The sequence below is a fragment of the Coffea arabica genome, chromosome 2c (assembly GCF_036785885.1).
Source record: "Coffea arabica cultivar ET-39 chromosome 2c, Coffea Arabica ET-39 HiFi, whole genome shotgun sequence".
Lineage (NCBI taxonomy): Eukaryota > Viridiplantae > Streptophyta > Magnoliopsida > Gentianales > Rubiaceae > Coffea > Coffea arabica.
The window spans coordinates 69364994-69386292 of NC_092312.1; the positions used below are offsets into that span (position 1 = coordinate 69364994).

At 34.6% G+C, this 21299-nt stretch overlaps 1 protein-coding gene across 4 annotated transcripts; it reads right to left on the bottom strand.

Moving 5' to 3' along the window:
* Positions 1–29: 29 nt before the first annotated feature.
* On the bottom strand, positions 30–17442 carry LOC113727576 (uncharacterized). 4 transcript variants are annotated; one of them, XR_011839588.1, is made up of 9 exons: positions 17069–17442; positions 16153–16232; positions 13074–13134; positions 1529–1586; positions 1300–1357; positions 939–1011; positions 782–823; positions 510–683; positions 30–142 (listed from the first exon to the last, which is right to left on the bottom strand). XR_011839588.1 is itself a non-coding variant. In XM_027251817.2 (8 exons), exons 1-8 carry the CDS (start codon positions 17384–17386, stop codon positions 591–593), a joined length of 783 nt encoding a protein of 260 aa, XP_027107618.1. In that variant the 5' UTR covers positions 17387–17442; the 3' UTR covers positions 158–590. The 4 variants fall into 4 exon arrangements, 3 of the variants coding, with proteins under 3 accessions (XP_027107618.1, XP_027107619.1, XP_027107621.1); XM_027251817.2 differs by lacking the exon at positions 30–142 and having other exon boundaries at positions 158–683; XM_027251818.2 differs by lacking the exons at positions 30–142; positions 782–823 and having other exon boundaries at positions 158–683.
* Between the last annotated feature and the right edge of the window lie 3857 nt (positions 17443–21299).

Below are 21299 nucleotides of genomic sequence, written 5' to 3' on the forward strand. Positions count from 1 at the left end.
TCCAAAAAAAATATTAAGATAAACAAGCCTTTGGGGAAGAAGAAATTAATGAAATGGCAGGTTTTTTGCTAATAATACAGTGGTTTGTTTGGTCTCCTTCACCAATGTCCGCACAAATTTTAGAAAGATCCACCCTTGACTCCTAAAAGAAGCAAACAAAACAACCAATGAAGATGAAAATTTGAAGTCATGAAAAGTTGATTACATGTCTTGGAGCTGACAAGATATAACAACTAGCCTACTAAGAAAAATCTCAGCACCCAAAAAGGAATGGACCAATCATTCTCAGCTTCCTGTTTGAAACTACTACAAACAAAAATTTAGGCCCCTTTCCAGCTTAAGTAAATCTCTTGCCATATGCATACAACACATGTATATATCTCTGCTCCTATATGCTGCTATGGCAAAGAAGAAAGTTTTTGCCTATACCATGCATCCTCAGCAGATATTATTCATAATGCCTATTACTGAAAAGGCTTGAGATAACTGATGACAGTGTCAGTATTTACTTTTAGCTGTTATCTGTAGCATCTTCTTTGTCCTAGTCAAAAGGAAACTCGGTTTATGAAATCTTAGCACCAGATTATAGGCTATAAGACTGTCAACGAGACAGCAGCAGAACGAAGCTTCACACCGTCATCATTCCACTTGTACTGTGGTGCAGTAGCTCCAGCAATAATGGCCTAAAACATTTAAAGCAGACAAGAATATTGATGAAACAAATGCACACCAAATAAGTCAAAAAAGTTAGTTAAGAAGAGAAACATAAATTCAAGATTACAGGATAATTTAATTCATTTAGGAAATTGTTGAATCCAGTGATCTGCAAGCAATAGTGAGAGATGAAATTACAAAAGTGTACTAACCAGCAGAATGAGCACTCTAATTTTTCAGGACAAAAAGAATCAAAGCTATTTAAGAGAATCGAAGCAACATACTTTTCCACTATTTACAGCAGCTACAAGTGCAACATGTTGCTCATCTCTACCAAACTCATAGAAGTAGTAAGTCCTGAAATGCAAATATTATGGAAAGATATAAGGACACAGTTATACTTAAATTGCAGGAATAACAGTAATGAGAGGTGGTTTTCCTGTAAAGATATTGAAGTCAAGAAAGCTTTCTAGTCTGAAAGTGCAGGGAAGAAAGAAAAACAGGGTACTTCTATGGTTGACAAAAATCCAAATTTTCCATTTACACCTTTTAAAGCTTAATGTTTTTCTCTCGTATAGTATTTAGAATCCATTCATAAACAAGATAGCAATGTGTACTGATATGCTTTAAGAAACCTGTTCTTACCTAAATCCTTCATCCTCCTTTATTTTTATTGTGCGGGCAGAATAAAGGGTTGCTCCACCTGCCAGGCCATGTTCGGAATTGAAATATCAACACCAAAAAACAGACAAATCACTTCTGAAAATGAAAGAAAGATCTGAGGGGTAGACCATGAATTATCTTGATGGATGGAATGATGTTCAGGCCTTTGCTCGAAAGTAAAAAGCAGGTAAATCAACTAATACCAAAATACCTGGAACAAATATTTTAGCTGCCTCCTTTATGGAGCCTAAATCAGTAACATCTTTGGCCTGCTCAAAAAATTATAAGAAGCCAATTGTAAATTTAGTAACAGGACTGCACAATCTGTTCCCTTTCCAAAAAGGTTTTTTGCATATGCACAAAAAATGAAAAACGGAAATAGCTAATGACATGAGTTATTTACACCAATATTGCTTTTCATATCAAAGTCAAGCAACCATTGCTGGTTTTGATTGATTTCTGTAAAATAGAAATCGATTTGTCAAAAATCAGCTTTAAAGTTAATTTATAAGAAAGCAACTTCTGTTTTCCTCCTCATGATTACTTTTCTTCTTTCCGTTTGCAGTTCACACCCAACACCTTAATTCCTCTTCCTCCACACCTCAAAAGTACAACCACAAATATTGATGGACCTTACTTCAGTCTTGATTGCAGTAATTTCCCATCTACAGCCAACAGAAGCTGCGATACAAGCTTTATTGCCTACAAGTATGCTGTCGAAGTCCAGCTGCATAAGCCTTGGATGTTTGCTACCATTATGTTGTCAAATTGCAGCTGCAAATAAGCAGGCAAAAGCTATCCAACTTCTCACCACCTCCCCATGACATTCCAATTACTTTCTTTAGATCAGTCATTCACCTTAGTCATCAAGTGGTAGCAGCTAGAAATTGAAAACTTTGTATGGGTCTTTGAAGCTGTAGAAAGGAACTCATACGTATACTGCTTCAAGTTCCAGCTTTATAAAAAGGAACTCAGAAATCATATACTTATTTGACACTGAACACCTGCTAGTCATATAGCATAACTTAGGATCACTAGCTAGAAAAACTAAACAACTAATCCACAGAAACTAAATTGTCTTGGGGAGCTGGGAGGAAGTTGGCTGGATATAATTTGGAATTTACAACTGTATTTTGACTGAAGAATTGTAGCAAACTTTCAAGGCTTTTGCAGCTGTATTTTCACAGCACACTTGCAGCAAACTGCCAAGTATTCTACCAACATGCAGGCACTATTTGATCAGCCACTTGTCCGTCTCTTACAGTAACAGTATCTTACTTCATTCACATCTGACACTTGGTCTGTCTATTTTTCTCCTTCGTTTGACTACTCATTTGTTTCCTTCTGAAAACATGTAAAATGCTCAAGACCTTGGTTTATTGTGTTGGTGTCATGCAAATACTCATACTGGTCCATGTGTATTTGGTTATGTCACCCTGTGTGCGTCTTGTGAATTGCAAAAGGAAAAAAAAAAAAAAAGAAAGAAAACAAGAAAAGGGGAAAAAAGGAAGTCAATTCCTCTCCAAAATCGACTTTCAAGTTGATATTTGAAAAATCAATTTTTATATCTAAGGGAACCAAATAAAAGCATCATTATTTCTTTAATTTGGAATAGAATTTGTAATAATAGTGTATGTAAGCCCAAATAAATCATATTAAAAAAATATTATCAGAATATTCAGTTTTAAACTATGGGTATGTCATAAACAGCATGCATAATTCTTACAGCAACTGTTTCATTTTTGCTTAAGGTGAAAGAAGCATTTTCAGATTGGTTTCTAAAAGATTGACATCATTGTCAACATTTCATGATGAAGCTAATTGGACAAATCAATGTCTGATGAGCTCAGATACTTAAATCATCTCATTTTTAGTCTTTAGTACCTTTTACTTGCGATAATGCTACAAAAGTAGCAGATCCTGAGAGCTTTTGCTTTAGTGAAAGGGGATTATCTCCTCCAGGGAGTAGGAGTTAGCAAGCACTGGATCAAGCTCAAAGCCCCACATACAAGAGCTCAAGAACTCTCTTGTGGCAATGAAAATCTCCTTTTACAAAAACAGAAAGCTAAAGTATGATAAAATATTCTGCAGCTTTTGTCAAATTACTTCATACTAACCATGGAATAATTTATTACAACATTGCATGCATTATACTACATATCACATCATTTTGATGCATGCAAATGAAAGTAATGCTAAAGAAGTATGCAATCAAGTGACAGAAATGGCAGGACACTTTTTGACAGCTTTCAAGTTTACTGTTTGTAAGACAAGCTTCTCTCCTCCAAGGATGTGTCAGATTTGAAATGAGTTTTTATTGTGGGAGAAGCTCCCGAACTCCAAAAGATTTTTTGGTGGTGGTATGTGGGGGGGGGGGGGGGGGGTGACAAATGGAACAATTTTCGGTTTGGTATGCTTGCTTATGCTTCTCCAATGTCTTATGCCTCAATCTGGAAAGGTAGTGTATAATACATATACATATGGAAGTATGATACAAAATAAGGCATGTATGGGTATGTTCACCTTGTGGGGCAAACTCAAAATATAAGTTAATCAGATGTCTGTATGCTTTAAATATTACCCATATTCTCCATATGAGTTTCCCCTTTGCACGAAAAAATCAAGGGTGCCAGAAAGAAGTATGATGTGCCAAAAGGGGTTGTTCATGCTTTTAGAAATGGACAGCTTTTATGTGTTGTAGGAGGATTAGAAAACTAACCTTACTATGTATGGGGACAGGTTATCATGATTGCTCAAACCAGCAGAATTGTAAACTTGAATATATTGGCTAAAATCCAAGTTCAGACTTGGTTGCACACGAACAACATGCTAAATTCTTATTGCACATGGAATACCCTCAGAGCATAAAAATTAGGTGTCAATGTCACATATCGTACAGACTGTAACTCGGCTGGACTATTTTATTCCTATTCTCAAATCTCAATTTAAGATCAAGCCATAGTTCTTTTTTCTTGAGTACTATTGGTGCCATAGCACCCATTTTAAACTCAACAGAAACAAGGGAAAAATGAATTGGCCATGCCCATAACCAAATTATGCCACATCTAGCACAAATGAACTGAAGCCAACCAAAGTTTGACAAATACAAGGATGCCAACTGCAGAAAAGAAAAGGTGGGTTGCTCTTTCTATATATTTCCCAAATCACATTAGAGGGGAAATAGATATATCACTTAGAGATTACTTCTTGAGCAAATATTCTTAGTAATCACTCTTGCCCTTCATTTACAAAGTTTTACAATAACTTACATGCTTCAAACAAGGTGCAAATTATGGCCAAGTCCACCAAAATAACCACTAGCGACTAGCGCTTCATTTATGATGTTAAACCCATAAAAAAAGAGATTTTGACTCCTTTTGAGTCAGGATTATTGGGTTAAACTGGAGGAAAACTCCTAGGCCAACCACGGTCTATGGTGGGATGTCAAGGATTTGTTGGAGAACAAACATTAGATGCACTTAAGAACATCCAGTTCCCTATTTCTCCCATTTACATACGAGTTGCTCAAAAAATCCACCAAAATGGATCTCCTCATCTACATTGTCTGATTCAATTCACAGGTAAATTTCGCACTGAATCTGCAAGGTTCTTCGATATTAAATCACCCAATTCAAATTCAATGTTCCATCCAAATGTTCAAAGAGTAAGAAATTCATCCGCAGTTAGGGATTACATATCAAAACATTGAGACTTTGTCGAATGGGGAAACTTCCGACCAGATGGTTGGAATAGATTCTCATTTAACAAAACGGGGGAGGTATATGCTGCTGCGCTTGCCAGGGACGATAAGGGAATGGCCCTTGATGTCATCAAGAAGGGTGATCCTCGATCATTCATTATTCACTACGACAAATTATTGAGTAATCTGGACAAAATATTCCAGAAGCCACCAGAACCATACATGACTCTCTTCCCTCAGGCTAAACGCGTTCCTACGTTCTTGATAAATTGGGCTACTCAAAATGTAACTGAGGCTGCTAACAGATCACACAGGCGCATGTCCATAATAATCGAAAGCCAAGTCGAACAGGTAAAACATGTTGGGTTAGAAGTCTCAATCCTCAAGCACACAATTATTATGCAGGTCATATTGATCTGGTCCATCACTGTAATATTATAGATGACGTAAACTCTCAATTTCTCAAACACTAGAAAGAATTCATAGGGATACAATGAGATTGGTCATTCAATTGCAAATATGTCAAACCAAGGAAAATAAAAGGGGGAATTCCAACTATTGTGCTCTGCAATTCTAGTCTCAATTTTTCGTATCATGACTACTTAAGTATATCAGATTGCGTGGATCTCCTCAACTGGACTAAGCACAATGCAGCATTCTACTTTCTCGAACAGTCTCTATTCGCACTCACAAATTAAAATCAGGCACCACCTGTCCAAGAAAAAAAAGAAACAAACAACAATAGTTAAGTTCGTATGTGACTGTATATTCCTCAATTCAGGCAAACTACAACCTCCGCAAAAGAGTCCTGATCAAAAGTCATACCCACATCTTGTCGAGGCTAATCAGGAGCCGTGCCCACAGGCAGTGTCTCTTGCAGAGGTTGTAGTTTGCCCGAATTGACACCGACCAAGTGGTGGGACTGGTCTGGAACGTGGTGTCCCTTATTGCATCAATTCCACTGGAGGAATATATAGCCACATGCAAACTTAATTATTGTTGTCCGCCTCTTCTTCGTCTTGTACAGGTGGTGTCGGCTAATTTCTTAGATTATACGTTAAAAAAAAAACAATCCATCAAATACACCTCTGACATTGGGTGTTTCTTGTTCTATAGCGGCCGTGCTGATAATAAAAAATTCCACCGTCTGCAAAAAAATCAGTTTCACAGCAGTGTTAGGTGCGGTGCCCAGTCAGCACGTCCGTGCCTGAGGAAACAGACTTCTGGTCTGCGCATGTGGATAGATTAGAAAACAACCCCACCTCCCCAAGAGCATCTCATCTCATTTTGTCAGTCAGCCATGTTTGACCATGCTTTATGAGAACAAACAAAATCATTACTGTTGTAATTATGAGCAGTACCTGATTAATGTTCTTTTTTTTTTTTTTGAACCTTTTTTTGATTTATTGCGAGGTGGGCACGAATGAATGCTTCCGTATTACTTTCTTTTTTTGTTAAAAAAAATATATGAAATATCGGATCGAATTAGAGATAAACCTTGACGTCATTCTCGAAGTAGTAGTATAGGTCGTCTTCGCTCTGTAGTTATAACTTATAATCAATCAAGCAGGAAAAAAAAACACTCTGTGATAAAGATGCGATATATCTTGTATATCCTTTTTTTTAATTTCGCTATTCCCAGTACTTTTTGGTTTAAAGGTTTCGTAGAGTTATTAATTGATGTCAATTGTGATACCTTTTTTATTTTTATTTTTATCCTATTGTTTGGTATTTTCCCTTTATCCATCCAAATTCAAAGGCTTAATTTTTTTTTTTTGTCAAAAATGACATATCTATTTTATTTTTTACAAGATTACTGACATAAGATTTTGTTTACACATTTATCCTTTTACTAATCTAGTTTGTACGTAATGGCAATTTAGAAAGACATTATTTGAATTGTCATTTTTAAAATATTTTTATATTTTTTGTGAATATACTTTTTCAATTACCTTTTTACTTTACATATATCATGTCGTTATAATAAATTTATTTTTTTCACAAAAATCCTAGAAAATAGCAACCTAAACGGCTCTTATATATGTTGATTTGATGTTGTCATAGTAAGTCGATTTTGAGACTAGTCATATTATTGGGTCGGATCTTACCCAAATCCAATATAATTGGATTGCATTTTGATTTAATTTCTTAAACTCACACCCAGACCCTGTAATTCCATACCAAAATCCAAACCCATGTATATATAATTAAATACTAGTGTGTGTGTGTATCTATACATATATACTAGTAAATATATAAAATAATATTGGACATTGATATAAAACTTTGAAAATAAATAGAAGTAGTTAATTTAGTTCATAATATTGCACTTCACTTCTTGAATATTAATTTTATTATTTGAAAGTAAAAATTGGATGATATTTATATTATTTTTGAACTCTACATGTTTTAATAATTTTTTATTTTAGTATGTTTAGAAAAACATAACGAATATCCGTTGGATATTATAAGGTTTGAGTCTGAATTTGCTTTTTAGACCCATAACAGTTTGGATTTGGGTTTGGATTTAATCAAATTTAATAGATCTAGATTTGGATAAAAGAGATTACACTCAGCTTGTACCTATTAACATGCCTAATCAAAAGATAGAGTAGTTTCTTCAAAAAAAGAAAAGAGAGAGAGAGAGAGAGAGTAGTTAAAAGAGAAGAGTAATTATGGGAGAGTGCCAATTTGTAGTCTGGCGTCTTCAATAAACAATAATAATGTCATACAACGTAAATTAAGTCAACGTAGCTTCCAAGATACTACTTAACCCCTAAAAAAAAAAAGACTCCTTTTAATACACTCCTAAGTCATGAATGGTAGCATATGTACAATTATAATCCCTTTACTATTTAGAAGGGAATTATAATCCCGCAGACCAGAAGTCTGTTTCTTCAGGAGCACGAGCACGTCCGCGCCAGACATTTGCGCAGACCAGCAGTCTGTTTGCTCAGGTGCGGACGTGCTGACTGGGCACGTCCGCACCTGACACTGCTGCAAAACTGAATTTTTTGCAGACGGTGGAATTTTTTATTATGCGGCCGTGCTGACGCTATAGAACAAGAAACACCCACTGTCAGAGGTGCATTTGACGGATTATTTTTTTTTAACGTATAATCTAAGAAATTAGCCGGTGGTGTCTGATCTTGATTTGTAAGTGCGAATAGGGACTGTTCGAGGAAGTAGAATGCTGCATTGTGCTTAGTCCAATTGAGGAGATCCACGCGATCTGGTACATTTAAGTAGTCATGATACGAAGAATTGGAACCAAGATTGCAGAGTATAATAGTTGGAATTCCCCCTTTTACTTTCCTTAGTTTGGCATAGTTACAATTGGATGACCAATCTCGTTGTGTCCCTTGGAATTCTTTCCAGTGTTTGAGAAACTGAGGGCTTACGTCATCTATGATGTTATACCAGGTATTGTCACAGTGATGGGCCAGATCAATATGGTCTGAATAGTAATTGTGTTCCTGAGGATTGAGACTTCTAGCCTAATGTGTTTTACCTGTTCGACTTAAGTCCTCAATTATTATGGGCATGCATCTGTGTGGTCTGTTAGCAGGTTCAGTTATATTTTGAGTAACCCAATTTATCAAAAACGTAGGAACGCGTTCTGCCTGAGGGAAGAGAGCCATGTATGGTTCTGGTGACTTCTAGAATATTCTATCGAGATTACTCGATAATTTGTCACAGTGAATGATGAATTATCAAGGATAGCCCTTCTTGATGACATCAAGGATCATTTCCTTATTGTCCTTGGCAAGCGCAACGGCATATACCTCCCCCGTTTTGTCAGATGAGAATCTGCTCCGCCCATTTGGTCTGAAGTTTCCCCATTCGACAAAATCTCCGTATTTTGATATGTAATCCCTAACTGCGGATAAATTCCTTGTGTCTTGAACATTTGGATGGAACATTAAATTTGAATTGGATGATTTGATATCGAAGAATCTTGCAGATTCAGTACGAAATTTACCTGTGAATTGAATCAGACAATGTAAACGAGAAGATCTATTTTGATGGGTTTCTTGAGCAACTCGTATATAAACGGGAGAAATAGGAAACTGGATATTCCTAATTGCATCTAATGCTTGTTCTTTGGTAAGAACACACTTGGAATAGGTGAGGAAGATGTTCTTTGCGTTGATGAAGAAGGAAGAAGGAATTTGAAATGAATGACCCAAATCGGACAGAGCTGAGCTAGCCCGGTTTAGGCCACCCATTGTGCACTTGCAACTGCAAACACACCAAATCCCAAGGCCCATGGACCAAGGTCTACCTAAGAATTTTCCTACAATGAAAGCCAATACAGGCCCACTGTTTGTCCATGTTTCAATGCATTCAACATTGCAATAGCATCAGTCATAACGTTGAAAGAACTTACTCCCCTCTAGAGCACCTCCTCTCCCGTTCCACCAAATGCCTAAATCTGCTATGCTCAAATCTTTTCATTTAATTGAAACCTAATACATTTGGAAATCAATAGGACACTCAGTACAAATATTAGCTATATAAGCTCAACTTGAATCCAAACTCATCAATGGTAGTAACTAGGGTTACACGACATAAGAAAAAACATGGCATATATACTTTCATGAATCCTCTAGAATAAATTTGAAAAGACCTAGAAAACATTCAAAAACTACTTTTGCCCATATATCAATAAACATAAGGCATGAGCAACTTTGGTGTTACACCTTTTGATCGTTCCAAAAATATGCTCAATCACATGCTACTATCACATGGCTACCTAATAACAACAACATCCAATAATTTTCACTCCTTTTTTTATGTCATTTTCTTTTTAGTTCCCTTGCTAAATCCATTTTTCTAAATTGCACAAATTTTAAGGTGTGAGCTTCCATTATGCTAAAATATGTCAGGGGTGGGGGTTTGGCATGTTTTAGTCTTGTTTTAGATGTGCAAAAGTTTTATTTAAACACTATCTACAGTAACTTGTAAAAACACTCAAGTTTTATATAAAAACCACCAACGAAAACACCCAACAATACCAAAAAAACCCACATCCATTCCCACTTCCACCACCATTCCCACTTCCACCACCTACGTTACTAGGAGTTGGGTACGAGTGTTGAATTCGAGTATGTGTAAGTGTCTAATTCGTCAACTATCTAAAATTAGGCTGATTCCTTTGAATATCAATGAAAAAATCGCACAAATATTGTTCTGATAGGGTGCTTTTCTTCAACTCTGCCTGCCAACTTGGGAAAATTCTTTTTTTAAAAAAAACACCTAAAGGCTGCCAAGTTGACTAAGCACGACAAGCTTGGGGAAATTTGAATCTAGAATACCGGCTACGTGCATCACCTTCTGCTGACATCTACGTTCTCGGGTGAGTTTGATCAACAAACAAATCGCCCTTGATTATCTCTAATGACATCTAAATTAGGTAACCAAATTTCACGAGTACTCCTCTCTAATCCCTTGGACATTTAGGTTTCAAGAAATTGTTCCTTTAAACGCTAGTAATGTCTTGGGTACAGAAGACAACGGGCCAGCTAAAAAATGGTTAGCACTTATTAAGAAAACTATAAGCAGTCTTCTAGGCACAAGTGGTGGTTACTACACGCCTCCCTAGTCCCTGAACAGTCTTCCGGGCACAAGTGGCAGCTGCTACACGCAGGGCCAGCTTTCTTTTTGAAAAGAATCACCTGACATGCCCTACAGATTTCATCCTTTTTTTCTTTGGCATCATTTCTGCCGGGCTGAGTCATTCAATTTTTTCAAAAACAAAAAAAAAAATTAGCTAGGCTGTCGAGCTGAGTCAGCCCGGTAGCCTTCAGATTTTATTTTTTTTAAAAAAATATTTTCCCAACCCTACATTTACTAAACCCGGCAGGTATAGTTGAAGAAAATCCTGTCAAAACAACATATGTGCAATTTTTTTTCACTGGTATTCAAAGGAATTAGCCCTAAAATTAGGATATGCGGACACTTCTAAGGACTCAAAACACGAGTACATGGGTACAGCAAAATTTCTAGTAAACATATGATTTGGCAAATTTCTTAAATTAATACTAAAAAATATATTTGTCCTTTAAATGAGGAAATCTCCAATCCGTTTCTCAATCTAGTGATGCCACATCTATTTAAATAAATTTTTTTTCATTTTTTGGAACATTGTATGTGGCACTTCTCACAAAATTGTATTTGCATTTCAATCCTTGAATTGAAATGAAAATTTTTTTTAATGACCGTGAGATATGCCGCATCATTCACACAATCTGTTAGAGGTGTTGCACACTCACAATATAAAAAAAATTTTTCCATCAATGCAGTGTGGCACCTCAAATGATTTTAAAATATATATATATATATATATATATTGCAATGGCTATAACAGGGCAATATTTTTTTAAATCATTAATGGAAATTTTTTTAATATTGTGAGGTGCCACACAGAGCAGCGTGCAGTACCTCTAATGGATTGTAATTATGAGAGGTATCGCACACCCTCTCACGGTTATTAAAAAAATTTGACATTTAAGTCTCTATCTAGGGATTGAAATGCAAATATAATTTTATGAGATGTGAGCACACTATTTCAAAAGAATGAAATAAAAATTTAAGTTTGGTGCACTAGATTGAGAAACGGATCGAAGAAATGAGGGGCAAATTTATTTTTCGGCATTAATTTAAGAAATTTGCCTATGTGATTTATAGAGTATAGCCAAACATACAAGTTAATAGCCCAATAAAGATTGGAGAATTCTAAATCATAGCTCATTAAGGATTCCAGTGTAACAAGTCTTCTATATCCATGAGTTTTCTCAACCATGTCTCCTCCCCATCAACATCACATCTCACAAAAGTCAAAGTTTTTGACGTGTCAAACTTGTATCCCATACTAGCACCAGCGTCAGGTCATGTCAGCACGGGTACTTTGGAGTCAAATGAAGAGTCCAAGTAACATAGTCCACCAGCCCACCTCCTCCCACCACTCTCTCCCTCCTTTTCTGCCACCGTTTCTTCTACCCGCTCCCTCCTACTTTTCTCTTCCCTTCTGTTCTTTTCCCCTCCACCACCAAAGCGGCCACATCCACCCCCTTTTTTCCCCTCTTTTAGAGGAAGGGGTGAGGAGGGAAAGAGAGAGTGGAGGGGGAAAGTGGGGTGGGTATGGTGGCTTGGATGGTAGAAGGGGAAGAGTGGGGAGGGGTGGTGGATATGGGGAAGGAGGAGAAGTGGAGGAGAAGTGGGGAAGGAGAAGGGGGGAAGTTGGTGGATAGGGGGAAAGATGAGGTGGGGAGGAGAAGCGAGGATGGAGGGGGAAGGGAGTGCTTTCAAAAATTCATCAATTATATGATGTTTTGGAAAAACTCCTAAAACCACTGTCGTGATCTATAGTGAAGTTTTATACAAAATCCCAAAAAACAACCATCTATTTGGACCCAGCATGGCGATGCGTGTTTACTCAAACAACATTAGTAAATACTTGAATATCCCAAAGAAAGGCTTCAGATGGGCATGAACTAACTTTTCTGCCATTTTTGCTACATGATAACCAAATACATGCAATAGGATATATATTAAAAGAAAAGGTTCCATTTTGCAGGAATTGAACAGAGAGCACTTGTTAAGAGTCTTCAATTTTTTGTCTTAAAATGAAAGTTTGATTCTCGCTATCCCCATCCCCTTTGCTCTCCTTTCTTCCAAAAGCTCGCCTCTAAATTATTGAGAAACACAAAGTGGTACTTGATTGCATGAATTGCTCTGCTCACATAAAATAGAGGTATAGACTACCCCTCAAAAGCCTTTCCTTTGAAAATGATCATTTGGCAAAGAGAAATGACAGCACATGACAGTTATCTTGACGGAAACAAAAGGCAAACAAGAATGAATGTTAGCTTAGTTTCTCAATGCGTAGGCAGCCAAAGAATTTTCTGTTTTGGAACATCTTCTTATCTAGCTCAACTACCAGACAGTAGATGCTTCAAATGCGACAATAAAGCAATAAGAGTGACAAAAGTAAATCAGTTTCTGGTGTTACTGAAATTAATTCAGAGTAAGCACTACAATTCCACTTACCAACCTCTAAGAATGTGATCTTCAGTTGATTAGAAGGGCGAATGACAACAGTTAACACTTCGGATCTGGATCACAAGCCAAAAGTGTAAAAATTGATTGTTAATGAACACAAATTCAAGTCTAAAACTCCAGTAACTTAAAAAAAATTAAAAAAATTACCATTACATGGAATGGTGAAGGAAGATGAAGAGGTAGATGATCAAGCGAGTAAAGTGATAATGGAAAACATAGAGATGCTACAGAATGTACTCAACAAAGCCCTTAAAATTCACTCAAAATCCTGTCTGATCAATCACCAGGGGAATTTATGGCAAACCAAACATAAATTCCTGAAGAAGGCAAAAGTTAAACTTTGTAATATTAGCAACTCAGAAACATTCTGTTGTCTCAACTGTTCATTTTTCCCAAAGTAATAACTTGAGAATGCCAAGAACATTTTCACATTGATTTCTTCTATACAAGCTTCAATACATTCAGATTCTGATCCAACTTAAAATACTTTAGAAGGGCTGCAACAACTAACTAGGTTCCTTTTAGGCACTGGATGATGGAGGGGCAGACAACATAAAGACATGAATTCAAAGCCCTTTATTGCGAGGAGACGTATCTATATAAATCAGTCACTCAGCCGAAAGCCAATGGAAAATACCATATTCTACATCTCTTCTTCCACAGCCATATGTCAGTAATTTGATATTGATATTGATATTGCCTTTGTGCAAAATTTTCAACCCAAAAGGGCCAGAAAGACAAGGCAGTCCAAGAGAAAAGGACTGAGGTCAGGAAAACAAGGTTCTCTATCTCCTCTTAAGTCACCAAGTATGGTACAATAACTAGACTCCTAGAAACAACCAAGAAGAACAAGCTGAAATGACAATCCTTATGCCTGTTGGGAAAAGAAGGTGGCAGTGACTGTTGGAGGAGTGGTCAAAGTTTAGCACTAAGCCTTTATCTTAAGGGCCAAAACAAAAATATACAAGCTAAAAGCTAATAAGCATAGGGATTCCTGGACTCAAAAAGTCTTGCCACCCATTTGGTTCACGGGTTTTGACACTCCCCACTGGGTATAGCTGGGATTGACACCCATACATGATGCTTAGTTTAGCTCTATGGATATGTATCTATCACTTTCAAAAAACCTAAAATTAGGCAATGGCCATTATAGACCAAATTGGGCATAGGCACTTTCAGCCCATAAAAGAATTTGAAGTGCAAACAAAAACAAAAAAGAAAAAGGAAAAAAGAACACAACAGTGGATCTCTTCCAAGTTTCTTTCTCCAGTGATGCACGCCTTCCCCTCACAGCCTGGAAACTCTCATCAATTTCCCCTTCTTTTGGCCTCTTCCCTCCTGAAATTCTCAGCAATATCCCCTTCTCTTTTGGGCCCTTAACTCCTGAATTCTCATTGATTCCCCTTCTCTTTGGCACCTCCTAATTACAATGCATAACAACATGGCAACATGGCAGTGAAGATTTTGTGGCAGTGGTCATGGTTGTTTTGGTTAACAGGCTAAATTTCATGAGTCTGGTATTTGTTTCAACTTTGGTGCAGTAGGTGTCAATCTAAATTTTATAAGTTTGTCTTATATTCTATGGCCTACTTTGAGTTATATTAATTCAGATTTACCTCTTCCACATCAAGGGTACTAATCTGAGTTTGATCTCAATTTGAGAAGGGCTGGAGCTGGAGATGCCTTAGCTGGCAGCGCACTTGTCTGTTAGAGGTGAAGTTGGACAGTAGCAATGAAAGAGGAAGCTTGCTATGGAAACAGATAAAGGAAGGAAGAATGAAATTGATGAAGGAAAAAAAAACTGTGACCCATTACTGATGGAGATTAAACCAAACAACCTAAAAAGGTTTGACCAACACCCATTGACATCGAGGAATTTTCATATCCATTACCATTGTCATTGAGGAATTTTCACATCAAGGGTACTAATCTGGGTTTGATCTCAATTTCATTTTCAGAAGGGCTGGAGGTGCCTTAGTTGGCAACGCATTTGGCTGTTAGAGGTGGGGTTGGACAGTAGCAATAAAATAGGGAGCTTGTTATGGAAAGAGATAAAGGAAGGAAGAATGAGACTGATGAAGGGAGGGAAAACAAACAATAACCATGGAGATTAAACCAAACAACCTAAAAAGGTTTGACCAACAACCTTAACATTGAGGAATTTTTATATCCATTACCATTGTCATTCCGTAGTATCTAACAAATGGGTGGTCACCCAGCCAAATTAGCAGCATACCATATCAGAGCAATTCATTGTACCAAAAAGAGAAAGGACTCCATCACTTGCTCTTAAAAGGAAGGACGGAAGGTAATAGGCAAGAGAGAACCAATATTACGTTTGTTCTCTTGAAAGTTACTGTGTAGCAATTTCAAAGTCCTAGCAAGCAACATTCTTGAAGAATTACTTTGACGAATCAATATTATAATGGTACAAGGTCAAATAATGAGAAAGGGTTAGGACAAAGAGGCATCAGTAAATGTTTCCTGCCACAAGCAGTTGATCAACTAGAACAGATACTATTGCAGGCCTCTATGCAAGAAAGAAGTGGAATTAGATTTCACAAGCATAGTTAACACCAAGAACATTGCATTAATCAGATCTCTAGAAAATCTTTACTTTAGTTGAATAACCAGGATAAGACTTAAAACTTGATAGCAAGAAAGTGCCACCATATTGTCACCAAATGAGCCAACTTCACAAACTGAAAACCCAGTAAAAATCACTAAAACACTCTAATGAGACCTGAAAATATCAGGCATGTTAATGTCTACTAAGTGCCTCTCCACACCAACCTACCAAAATTAGAGGGACTATTTTCCACCTAACTTCTTAACCCCATAAAACCTGCTCAGCTGCATTACCATTGCAACTGAGAGCCATATCTTTGACGAGCAATCTCAATCACATGCTAAATTGTTCATAAGAAAGAGTCATTACATTATATAGTGTTCACTTCAGTTTATGTATTTTGCTGGAAATTCTGGGTTCTCAAAAGATATTTTTCACAAGTGAAACAAAAAAGGAACAGGACAAGGCAATTGTAAATGAAACCAAACATCAGAACAATTACCCATCTGGAGATGCAAATCGCGCAGCAAAAGTCTTTGGCTTTGCCTTATCTCCATACAGAGACAGTCCAGCGTTATAATCCTATAACACAGAAAAGATTAGACCCTGTACATTAACAAAAATGAGATATCTAAGATATTAGCAGAAGACCACTATCAAAACGTAGGAAGCTGGTTAATTGAGATATCATAGTGTTACTGCATCATAACTGCATTTGGTGATTAGTATGCACTTTTACCAAATAGTGAGTATTTGGTACCAAAACATATTCAAAGGAAGCTGCAAGATTTAGAAAGAAAGCCACTAAACAAGATTACAATTCATCTGCTGGTAAAACTAAAACATTACTAGCAAACAGTAAACTTAAAGAAAACTTTGAAATTTGCTTCAGCTGCAATGGAAGTCCTTTCAAGATGTTCCACAGCAAATTTGATCCAAATTACAGTTTTAACTTGGAATAGAGTCCGCATTTTAGCTTGATTTTGTTCATTATAATTGTAATTTTGAAGAAACTCAGAGTTAGAATGAATTGCTTCAGGAAAGTTACGGCTTTTACTGATCTTAACAACTTTACAGTCAATCTCATGAGTTTTCCACAAGTAAGTAAGTTTGGCTAGTTGGAATACTGTAATATGTGAACTCTACAGAGTGGATAAGATCATTGTATGAGCATACGGAATTTACTTTTTAATTTTTCCAACAAATCATTTTGAACCTTTAAAAAAAAAAAAAAAGAATGAGAAGAAAGTTCCCTAATGGATCTAATCTAGCTTTTTAAAAAAATGGAGAGTTTCACTAAATACCAAAAAATGTTACACAAATGCAGCTTACCAAACTGTGACATCAGTCCAATAATACCAATGAATTACTAAACAAATATTTAAAAAAGAACAAGCTTAAAAGAATTGGTTCCAAACCTCAGGCTCCAAGATGTCTTCAAACTGAGGTGGGACCCGGATGGCAAATCCATCGCCATAGAACTGAAACCAAGATTTGGTATTGGCAATTCCTGATAGAAAAGAAGTTGATGATGCTTCAGCAGCAGAAGATGGGGGGATTTGAGGGCATTGAAGGACCAAGGAGAGGACAGAGCTCAGTGAAGTGGTAGTGAAAATAATACCAAGCCTCCTTGAGATAAGAATGCTGGGGTGCTTGAGAGGTGAAATGGGCTTTCTTGAAATGGGGTTTTGAGGGGGTTTCGGAAAGAGGGAGAGGAGGAAAGTGGACATGGCCATGAAAGATGGTGGAGACGATGGGGATGGAGACAGGGAGTGGGATTCATGGCTGGTGATGTGGGGAATAGATAATGTGGGACAGTTCTTGGGGATTTTATCTGTGGGAATCTTTTGCGCTTAGGGGGTTGGTGGTAATTTCAAAAAATGGAATTCAGGATGTGGAGAAAATTATAAAGAGGGAAAATAGCGAGATTGCACGCAAAGTAAATTTGACGGTTTTGGAGACATATTTGGACAATGACAAATTCCAATTTATACTCCAAAACTTAAATGCGTTTGGTAAGAGGTTTCGAAATGAAAAATTAAAATAAATTTCATAATTATTGTTTGGATTACTACTATCAGAATTGAAATTTTGGAATCATATATAAAAATTTGGAGTTCCCCAATTCCCTAATAACCTGGAGAGTTTTTAAAAAAATCCAAATCTGATTCCTGTTTAGAAACGAGGCTCGTCCGGCCATCCGTTAAAAAATTAATATATAATTATATACATATTTATATAATTATATATATCATATATATTATATAATTATAATATTTAATTATAATTATATATTTAATTATAATATTAGTATACTTATTATAATATATTTATAATAATAAATATAAATATAATTATTATATACACATACATAATATATTATATATATTATAATTATTTAATTAAATATAATTATATTGTTATAATATATATTATGAATTTGTTAATATTGTATAATAATATATTTATATTATTTATAAATATATTTATAAATTTATATTATATGTGCACATAATTATAATATATTATATGTGTATATAATAATAATGCATTATATAATTATATTTGTATTTATTATTATAAAATAATAATATATAATAATTATATTTAATATATTATAATTATATATTTATATTATAATATTTGTATAATTATATTCAGTTATATATAATATTTAATTTAATTAGCTACAAACTTATAATAATGATATTATTAGTTGTATATATTATATAATGCATATTAGTATATGTAATATAATTGATATTATCAATTATACTAATAATTATACATGTTTACTTAAAAATCGAAGCAAGAATATCATTAATAAAACATCAACCTATAGATCAACTCTCTACATCAAAAACAAATGAAATAGTTATTTCTGCAAACCCATTAGATGAAAAATAATATTTAAATATAATTGAGAGAATAACATTTCAAAGATGGTATGCTTTAGTAATAGTAATGGTAGAAGATTTTAAGAAAATATTTGTAGCATTATTAGATAGTGGAGTAGATCAGAGTTGTATAAAAGAAGGATAATCCCAACAAAGTATTGAGAAAGCACAAATGAAAAATTAAGAACTGCAAATGGAGAAAAATTACAAGTAAAATATAAATTTACTACGGGATCAATATGCAATAATAATTATTGTATAAGACATAATTTTATTATAGTAAAAAATATTCACATAGATATAATTTTAGGAACACCCTTCTTTATTCAAATATATCCTTTTGCTGTAAATAGTGAAGGAGTTCACACAAATATTATGGAAAAAACAATAACTTTTAAATTTCTAACACCAATAAAACAAAAAGAATTACTAGTATTACAATCATCTTCTATCTATAAAACAATAAATACTATTCAACATGTTAAACAACAAATCAATTATTTTAAAGAAGAAAAATCATATTTAAAAATAGAAGAACAATTAAAATAAACAACTATGCAAAAAGGAATTTTAGAATTAGAAGAAATAATAAAAAGAGAAGTATGCACAGAAATACCAAATGCATTGCATGTAATTATAATATATTATATGTGTATATAATAATAATATATTACTCCCTCCGTCCCAATATAAGAGACGTTTATAGGGAATGCAACTTTTTATATACATTGGTATCATTATTGACAGTCAAGCCTTTGTTCCAAATTTACCCCGTCGCAAGTACAATGGTCAGCTGCACTTTGTGTTTTTCATGGAGTAATGATTTCGTGGGTCCCATCTTAACCAAAAGCATCCCTTTGTATGTTAGAGACACGCGCTATTATTGGCCTTATAAAGTGAGAGTTAGTCTCACGTACTCCTCTGACTTTTCCAAATGGATAATAAATAGAAGGTCCCACCAAATTTATTTGGATTTTCTAGCACATGCACTATGAGGGCAAGGACGGAACATTAGAAGGAAAATAGTGTAGCGTGACTCTAATTTTGGGACAATGAAAAAGGTGAAACATGCATTAACAATGGGACGGAGGGAGTATATATTTATATTTATTATTATAAATATAATAAAATATAATAATTATTATATTTAATATATAATATACATTATAATTAATATTTATATATATTAGATAATTATAATTATAATTATATATATAATATTTAATTTAATTAGTTACAAACTTATAATAAGGATAATTATTAGTTATATGTATTATATAATATATATTAATATATGTAATATAATTGATATTATCAATTATACTAATAATTATATATATTTACTAATAGAAATTATTAATTAGTTATACTAAATTTACTAATACATTTATAATAATACATTTAATTAGTGAAAATTTCTTATATCCTATTTTGAAAGAGCCAATGAACCAAACATCAACTATAGTAATGATATACTCAAACAGATATATTGGAATGACTGACTCATTCCAAACTCAGAATGAATGATTTCAAACCCAAATCCAATTCCAAGGTGTGAACCAAACGCCACCTTATATCACCTTTTCACTTTATAATTTTAATTTTAATTTTAAACATTTTGCATCCTAACTGTCAAATTTGTCCCATTTAAATCCAATCAATAGCTACGTTTGCAAAATTAACCAGATAAAGGATTGTAAAAATTAATGACAATGTATGGCTTTAATTACTAATATTGTTAGTAAAATTAACGAGATAAATAATGGTGCAAGTTAATGCCAAAGTATCTTTTTTTTTTTTTAACTACGATACCGTGGTACCTTTTGACCATTTTCGGCATATTATCATTGATTTCTTATATCCTCTATGCACTTAATTTTTCTAAGTTTTTACTATTTGGATTTAAGCATGATAAATTTGAAAGTTCAAGGAGCAAAGTGTCTAATTTTGGGAATTTGGGGTGTAAAGTGTTCAGAACTAAACTTTAGGGTATAAAAATGGGAAAGTGATATAAATTTAGGGTGCAAAATAGAATTAGCCCTTTGGACTATTGATATTTGAATATAACTAAACAATTTGATTAAATTCCTAATCTAAAGTTAATCAACTATTCTTATTCCTCAATTTTTCGCACGAAGCCTTTTAGAATTTCAAACTGTTGGACAATTTGAATCTTCTACATTATATATGATTCCAAACTCATAATGTTTCTGAGACTATAATAGCGTTTATTTGTTTTGCTTGTGTTGTTTTATTTTATGGCTATAGCACAAAGATGAAGAAAAGGCAATAACATGTTCCATAGACAATACAATGAAAAGTTACCAAATTTATTAGACAGGCTTTTTAGATTTTCTACAGCTTTGTTGTCATCCAGAGTTCAGACTTAACCCCTTCTTGTTTTGGGATATGGTAGTATATTTGTTATGATTTGAAACCAAATTCCAACTTCAAATATTTGTTATATGTGAATCAATTATACCTCTCTTTTTTTTTTTTTGTCAAATAAATTATACCACTCTCAATTTTTGTGTTCGAATATTCTGTGCATGTCTTTATTTCCAATTGCGAAAACACTTTAACCACATTTCGAGATTTTTTTAATTAAAACAATTTATTTAAAATCATATTGGAATAGCTCCTAAAGTTAATTAGTAATAGTAGCTGAAAGAAACTTTGGCAACTTGAGAGTATTTTTGCCCCAAGGAATGTCATTGCTATACCTATTAGTCCAGCAAGAGCATGTTGAGTC